This window comes from Halyomorpha halys, unplaced genomic scaffold, assembly GCF_000696795.3.
Source record: "Halyomorpha halys isolate HHAL.00 unplaced genomic scaffold, Hhal_1.1 Scaffold147.1, whole genome shotgun sequence".
NCBI classification, from domain to species: Eukaryota; Metazoa; Arthropoda; class Insecta; order Hemiptera; family Pentatomidae; genus Halyomorpha; species Halyomorpha halys.
The window spans coordinates 882,885-891,777 of record NW_027116131.1 but is presented as its reverse complement, the minus strand read 5'-3'; the positions used below and the strand labels follow the sequence as shown (position 1 = coordinate 891,777).

The 8,893-nt window shown below is 31.5% G+C and overlaps 1 protein-coding gene across 2 annotated transcripts in view; it reads right to left on the bottom strand.

Moving 5' to 3' along the window:
* Positions 1-1,514: 1,514 nt before the first annotated feature.
* LOC106678572 (very long chain fatty acid elongase 1) overlaps positions 1,515-8,893 on the bottom strand; it is a 13,855-nt gene continuing 6,476 nt past the window's right edge. For both annotated transcript variants that reach the window (XM_014417149.2, XM_014417151.2), the window contains exons 4-7: positions 6,720-6,776; positions 3,916-4,021; positions 2,103-2,242; positions 1,515-1,987 (exon numbers count right to left, since the gene is read on the bottom strand). In XM_014417149.2, coding sequence (XP_014272635.1) covers positions 1,826-1,987; positions 2,103-2,242; positions 3,916-4,021; positions 6,720-6,776 — 465 coding nt within the window. In that variant the 3' untranslated portion in view covers positions 1,515-1,825. The remainder of the gene's footprint in view (positions 1,988-2,102; positions 2,243-3,915; positions 4,022-6,719; positions 6,777-8,893) is intronic.

Genomic DNA, 8,893 nt, shown 5'->3' with positions numbered 1-8,893 from the left:
TTAAAATTATTTTAAAGAGGAAAGCGTGTAAGAAGGCAACAACAAATAGTTTTAGAAAATGTTAAAAATATGTTACAAGTAATTTGGATATTTAAAAACTGTTAAAACGAGGAAAACGTATAAGAGGGTCCTTGCTACTGCATCACATCTACAGTCCCATCATCTTGCAGAAAGGGAACTATCAATCTCAGTTTATAGAAATACTTATTCAACTGACAGAGTCCCATATATAGTCCTTTCACCCATCTTAAAGTACTCCAATCCATATTAAGAAGAGTGTTACTTCTTTTCGGGCAGAATCTCTTTGGGAACATTTTTGATTGTTCCATTCCCAGAGTATTCCTCCAGAGTAATCTAGCCTTGCCTTCAGCAATAATTTTGATAAGCCTCTTCGCATGGCTGAGACTAATCCACATATGGGGCCAGGTGTAAAAGGAGCAGTCCCAGATCCTTTCCTAGCTAGATAGTCCGCTCACTCATTACCTTTAATGCCTTTGTGTCCAGGCAACCATTCTACCAGCATCTTGTTGGCCAAGGAAAGTTTAAGTTAACCTTACCCTCTTCCACTAATTTAGAACGGGCTACATAGCTACCCCTACCCCTATCCCCTATCTATCCCTCGTGCCCTTTATTTCCTTTTAATCATTATGGTTGTTATCTTGTTTTTTCGTTCTTAGCTCAGATGAAGGCCTGAAATGCTGGTTGTCAAGAAAAACAGGGATCTTTGTCCTCCTCCAATCAGACCTCCACCATCTGATGGAAGAGCTAAACTATCCCTTCTTCAAGGAGTTCATCTACAGGTGGAAGGAAGTGGTCAGTACAACACACTTTTTTATTGGGAAGGGCTGAACCACTCGGAGTTGACGAACCACCGATAGAAAAAGTTGATGCAGAATGGGAGTAGTAAGGCTGAATGCTGTGTACTGGAGGAGTCACCAGGAGAGCTGACCTACTGGACAGATGCTGTAATCCATGGTGCAGCCCCATCTTAAAGCACTCAACCAAGTTTATCATGCACAATCCTAACGCACTGCTGCTTAACTCCATATAGTAGAAATGTCAGGGAGGGAAAAAAAGTCTGAGGAAGCAGTGAGGAAATCCGAAGGAGCCTGATTGGAAGGAACTGCCAAAGCCCCCCTGAATTAGTCGATATTTAGTATTCTAAGGGCTTTTTGTCTACAATATGGTAATTAGCATTACACTTAAAATTCATACATTACTTTTAAACAATTTTTTTATAAACTAATATGTTCCTTTTTTTATATATCAACTAATATCTCCACAGAGTTGTATTTATAATTCTAAAGAACTTTGATAGTTGATTGAAGTGAAGAAGTAAGGATGTTTTTGAAAATGGCCAAAGTAAGAAAGCCAAAACATCACTACATGTATAAAAAGAAATTGTTTGAAAATGTAATTAATCAAAAAATTAAACTCATATTTTTATTTTGTACAGCATGGGCTTAATGAGGTCCTAAGAATACTTTTTCTTAATCGTTCGGGTTGATAAAATTTAATATTTATTTATTTTTGTAATGTTTCATTATTATAAAAGCAAATAATTTCTAACAGTTTATGCACCACAAGGTGATTTATAGCATTGATATCAAGATATTTCAAAAAATGTAACTTCAAAATATTCTAATTCATTCCTTCTGTTTTTTAATATTTTTTTAAAACATTAATATATTTTATCTATTTTTCACCATACTTTAATAATCATTTTTCCTGACTGAAAAAGAAAGATCTCTTTATGATTGACAGATAAAATAGATGTCAATTCTTTTGATTTGTTGTATATTGAAGACTGTATTAAGATCCTCCTTCATTCATCCTTAATTTCCTTTAAATATGTGTTCCAGACAAAATTAGTGAAGAGGACAAATAGGATGATCAATTCAGTCAACCACAAAATCACGAAGGCGATGGAAGAATGACAGTTAGTTAGTTTCACAACCAGCATGATTACCAAAGATACAATTTCAATCTGAAATTTGAGAATAATGCATTATTGTAGCACAAGATCTTTGTCTTTTTTAATTCCAAGTTTCTATTATTAAATTCCTTTGCTTCCTCTTTAAACTAATTGCCAATACACTTACAATCTGAATTATTGTGACGTACTTCTTCAAGTATAGGTACTTTTGCAATGTCGGGCCCAAACCTGACATGAAGTAATAAATATGCATGATAAGGTGTGAACATGCATTTATAGCCATCATTTTCAAATTAATTTCTTCGTCTAAAACATTAACAAAAATATTTATAAGGTTCCTCTTCGAAACTATAGACTGTACTAAAACTGAGATTTAATATCATTCAAAATCGTTTAAATGAAATTCTTTATAAATTTTGTAACAATCAAATTAAAATATCAAAAAGCGATATTACACTTTAAGAACTTTGTGAAGATATTAAAAATTTCAAAATAATATCAGTAAATATGAGATTTTTTTTTTCAGAAAATTTTGTACTGGTCTTTCACCATAACATAAATAGATACTAAATTAATATAGTAAACAAGGTTAAATATTCTCATTAATCACTATTTTTTATTTTAATAATAATCTATCTTAATTTTCTATCACTAGGGGGAAACAATTCATCAAAACTATCAAAATTTTATTAATATGCTGCTAAAATGTATGAGAAGTCCACAGAAGGTATATATATATTTTATTTTATTTTATTTTTTTGTTGGTCTTGAGGATCAGGCAATAATACAACTTTATTTAGGTGACTTTTCATAACTTTGTTGTTTTTATAGTCATAAAAATGAAAAAATAGTTTTTTAGAACAAATACTCTCTTCAACTAACAAACTACAAGTACATAGTGTAATTATGATTAATAGCTATTACAATTAAAACATTGCTTAGTAAATACATTACTTCCTAAGTACAACTGTCCATTACAGTGTGTTCTACGTTGTGATGCAACTAACTCCAGGTTTGTGCCAGACTGAATCGGTTTTTGAAATGAAGGTAAGTTTGCTTTGGTTCTTCCATCTCTCATTTCTATTTTGTATTTTGTCTCCTTCTATTGTGTTCTTACTCTAACCTAATAAATATTTAAGACACAATTAACAATACTAAATAGAAACAGACAAAATAGAAATAACAGATGAATTACCTGTTAGAAAAAAATGGTTAGGTTTTTCCAACACCTAACCGTTTTTTCTGTAAACACACTGTAATGGAGAGTTATAAGTAATGTATTTACTAAGCAATGTTTTAATTGTAATAGTTATTAATCATAAATTACACTATGTACTTGTAGTATTATAGTAATTAGTTGAAGAGAGTATTTGTTCTAAAAAACTATTTTTTGATTAGTACGACTATACAAACAACAAAGTTGTGAAAACTCGCTTAAATAAAGTTGTATTATTAGCTGATCCTCAAGAGTGTTTGTGGCTTTGGCACACTTGCTCAGCAGTGAGAGGTATGCAATGGGATCTCGTTGAGCCCTGCTCTACCCCTCACACATGTTGAATAGAGTGGGCTTGGGGAGATCCTCAGGTTGATGGTGTAAATATTGCATATAAGAGTGTTTATGTGACTAGTGATTATTTTTTATTATAATTATATTTTTTTTTTCTTCATGTACATAATTTTATTATGTTAATCTTCTTTATCCTTCTGTTTATATATATTTAGAGAGATATTTTATTTATTTTTATGTAATTTTTTGATTTATTTTTTTTTTAAATTTGAGTATGAATGTGATCAGTTATCACTATTACCTGTTGCCCAACAACGTTATGGCACATTGTAATATCTATCAATAAACAAAGTTTTGAAGAAAAAAACGTCAAATTAAAAATTTTCCAACTAATTTTTTTTCATTAAAAATCATTTTTCAATGAAATATGTGGTTGCTTGGAACAAAATTTAAATATATTTGAAGACAATACCTGTCAAGTGAAATACTGTTATGTGTGAACAAATTAGCATAGTTGTGTGGTGAAAAATGTGGTGAACAGTTGTTTGAGCGGTCTTCTTTCTTAGTACAAAAAATACCTGTAAATAAAACTTGAATTAGATTGATTAAAAAGCATGAAAAGGAGTCAAAAGGTATATAGGAATCAGTGGCGTAGCACAGAAGCCGAAAACAAATTTTGCCGCCACCTTGTATGTCAATTTATAAGACTAAAATGTACAATCATTCTAATGAACTTTTAGATAAGAATGATATTTATCTTGTATCGTACAGATTTCAAATAAAAAAGTCATGAAATGAAATGTTTCAAATTAGCACAAGATATTGTTTTTAGATGTTGTTGAAATAGTTCAACTCCAAGCTCCTCCTTTTTTCTTTTGGATACTTTGGCACTTTTCTTAAAATATCTTTTATTAATTTTTTTTTCTCAAGATTTTTGCAGATCACAGCCCCACTTTTTTTTTAATACTTTGCTCCATTTTTAACCACTACGCTCTCGTTCTATCTTATCTCTCATTCCACTCCCAGATATCTGAAAAATATTTTCTTATCCGTTTGTCTCTCATTCGTGCTGGAACTCTCTGGCCTTCCAGTATTGTTTGGTGAGTAACAGTTTCCGTTCTTTCTAAGGCAACCATTTTTTGTTTTGGTTGGCTCTATAGATCTAGCAGATCTTTGACCACCCAAACCAGCCTTCTCCAAACCTTTCTGTCTTGGGCTACTGCTTTCCAGTTTTCTGCATGCAGCTCTTTTGCATCTATGTCGATCCTGTCTCTCTGTCTGGTTTTTGCTCTCCCACTTGCTCTCTTATTAACTATTCATTATTATGTAGAAGTGTCCTGATGGATTGCTTTGAACCACATATCCCGCCCATCTTAACCTCCTTGCCTTGATATTTACTGGTCAGTATGTGTGAGCAGTTGACTGTTAGTTCTACTCCTCCTGTGTTAAGGCTTTGGTCCCAGACCCCTCCATGTATTAATGCCTTGATCCCAGACCGCTCCTGTATTTGTAACGAGAACCTTCCATTGAAATCTCTGGATTCTGCCTTCTATGGTACCTGTTGGAGCCAAGGTCTTGCAGTCATTTTAAGGCAACCATATAATATTTATAATTTTACCATTATCCATTAAAAAAATTTAATATGAGATATAATAGTGCTTCAGTCTTGTTTTTCATGCTATACTGAAGCATGAAAAATGCTTTCCACCATTTTTGTAAATGTTTTTGTTGTTATGCCTATTTATCTAAATACATCATTTTCTAGCAATATTTAAGAGACCTCTAATTCTTTATTTTACAGTGTTTACAAGCTTGACAAAAAAACTTCGACAACTCTACTAGAGCATTCTGTAATTTCCACGTCTCTGTCACCAAATCACAGAGAAACGAAAAACTCTAACGTGTAGAAAGAACTTGTTAAATTGTAATACATAAAATCCATTTTTTATCGTATACAAGTTTCTCTGAGGAATACTGTAAATAGATTGTTGATCAGAAGCCGCTTTAAACGGTCTGTAGTCTTCTTGTTTTGGAACTACACTTGTCATGTCTTTTTGTGAGAACTTCAAAGCTAGTGTTCTTTGTTCTCACTAGTTTGAATGTTTTATGTAATAATAAATAGTGAAAACATTAAAAACATATGTATCCACCCGTTCAACAGAACGTAGGACATTTTATTTAACTGCAACCACGACATCGCATCCAGAATATTAACTTCTGCTGATTTTTAAAAATTTTTCTTCAGATAAAACTATATTTACTCAAGAATTACCCTTGGATTCTTTGTGGTACATCACTCTAGTACTTTATAGTTCTTAGTGTTTTCATGGGCTTATAGTCAGATCAGACTTGGAATTGTTCTAAAGGTATACTTCTAAATAATGTTTTTCTTTAAATTATAAAGAATAGGACTGTGACCCAATGATATAGACTCCTATATTTATGTTTTAATATCGTGACTTATCTGTTCTAAAAGCGAGGATCATTATTTTTGAGTGTGCAAAAGTGTTCTTTTTCTATAATAGAAGAACTGGTTATGTAATTTAGGCTAAGGAAGGATTATCTAAAACATTTTAAATATGTGAACACATTTTCTATACAAAATAAATATTTCACTGCCACGACAAAAAAAAACTATTAAATACTGTTTCATAATATAATTTAATTTAATTACAAATTTTTTAAAGCTCCAAAATCATAAATGGAGCGCCTTAAATGGTCTGGGAATCACATCTATTTTCTACCCCTTTTTGCGAGAATGACCCTTGTAGAATAAATTCCCGACAAAAATTGTGAAAAAAAAGATTAAAAAAGGAAAACTTTATTAGCACATAAATCATAAATATACATACTATAAATATAAATTATTGACCGTATAATTCCTAATTATGAAGAAGATGGTCAGGGTTGCGGTCAAAAAAAGAACCAATATAGTTAACACCCACTTTGTAGAGCTCCATCAGGTCTGTTCAATAGCTTTATTGACTTTCTGTCTATAAGTCCATAAAGCTATCAGCTTGAACAGCCCTGATAAAGCTCCACAAAGTGGAGCAAAACGTCGGAAAATAAATAGTCGCTAACAATTTATGTTCTTTTTTTAAATGAACGTCTTCTTCATAATTCACGCCACTTAAAAGATATTACTTCCTAAAAAAAAAAAAAAGATTCTTCAAAATATTAACAATGGAAATAAACGTAATTATCACATTGAACAAAAAAAAAAAATAAACAAAAGGGAAAAATATTATAAATAAATATTTATAATTATTTACTCACCGTATCCAATAGATCTACTATCTTGTTAATGTAGTAGTATGTGTACGCAAACAGAACCTAGAAAAAAATATCAGTCTGTATTCATAAATGAAATCTTGGATTGTGGGATGTAAATAATTGGTCATTATGCAATGATAGCACACATGTGTCATCACTATACGTAGGCAAGGTTAATATGCCACTTTTATAAGCTGTGTAGAGTCTTGGAAGCAAGAATACTACCTTGAGGTGAGAAAAGAAGAGTAAGCAAGCACTCTTGTGATTTACTTTGAACAATATGTCAGTGAGAGAGGAACGGATAATGACAAAGTATTTTGGGGAAGGAATTCACGGAGCTTTAGCTTAAGTAAATTTGATGTAATTAAGTCGTTTACCAGAAGATAATAGGGGTATTCATGATATTGTGTTAAATGTAAAATATTTTACCATGTTAAATGATATAAGTATAGCATTGTGAGCAGCCCTATTTAAAGTCATGTTAAATGCTAAATCCATAAGAGCTCCTAGTGGATTTTCTGAGCAACTTGTTTAGTAACCTTTCCTTCCAAAACTTCATGTTATTGTTTACTTCTAAGTTTTGATTACAGTAATTTATTAAGGCATGCCTAAAATAAGTGAAAAGTAGAAGTGTAAAAGTTTGGATTGTATTTTTTTAAAAGTCCAGAACACAAGGCAAAAGAAAACAAAAACCACAAACTACCAGTAAGTAACCTAACACGACAACAAAAAAAACGATGACGCTCAGCTGGTCTGTTTCGTGACGTCATTCTCCATTTAACAGACCTAGTAACAGACTCTCAGCCATGTTATGTCGTTTTAACATCGTAAAAGAAGGAAATATTTCACCATTTAACATAAGTTTTTCCATTTAACATGTTAAACTAAAGATCATGAATACCCCTAATAAAGAATGACCAACGATCAAGGAACGGTAAAGAAGGCACGACCTTTCCCTATACGGGAAGGTTGTAGTAATAGTATAAGACTCCAAAAGGAGAAAAAATAATTTATTTCAACCCAATTTTCAATTACTTTTAATAAAAATTATGTATAATAACTAGTCAAAATGATGAGTCTGCCAAGAATAGTTTAGCGGAATAAAAAAAGGCGGCTGTTTCAAAACTTAAAGAAACAATAATTTTTTATTCGGCGTCCATATCGTTAAAACTACAACACTAGACAACCTAAGAGGACATTTAAGATAGAGTAAAAATATAAAATATGATCCCTGACAGAGCTGTTTCCGCACGATAGCTTCTGAGATACAGTATTTTTAAAAACAACATTTCATAAAAAATGCACTGAAAAATCAGTAGTTAGTTAATTTATTTTGGGAAAGTTACATCTCAGGAAATACAAGTACTGTGTCTATTAGCACTCAAATTAAAGCTAGTTTAATGAGCTATAAAGTAGTCATTGACGTTTGTCTTCATGGAAGTAGTAATTTGCATGATATTTGCTAAAATAAATTGAATTAAAGTTGTTTTGACAAAGTTTCATACTGAAAATTCATATACAAATATCATAAAAACTACTCTTTGAAGATAAACGTTATAAAAACATAATGGTACATTGAACGTGATTGCTAGTAGACATCTGTACGTCCAATGGTTCCTGGGATATAGTTTTTCATATGTCAAAAATTTTGTCAGATCAACCAGAAATCAACATTTTGTGAACTTATTTTGCCAAATATTATGAAACCTACTACTCCTACGAAGATAAAAGTCATTTACTACTTTGTAGCACTTTACACTAGCTTTAATTTGGGTGCTAACAGTCATCTGTAAGTTTCGTTGTTTCTGAGATATATATATTTTCACAAACAGACAAAAAGTTTTGTTCTAACTACTAGAAATCATCCTCTTGGTAATTAATTTTGGCAAATATTATGGAAACTACTACTACTACGAAGATAAATGCTATAAATTACTACTACTACGAAGATAAATGCTATAAACTACTACCACGAAGATAAATGCTATAAACTACTACTACCACGAAGATAAATGCTATAAACTACTACTGCTACGAAGATAAATGCTATGAAATACTACTACTACGAAGATAAATGCTATAAAGTACTACTACTACTACTACTACTACTACTACTACTACTACTACTACTACTACTACTACTACTACTACTACTACTACTACTACTACTACTACTA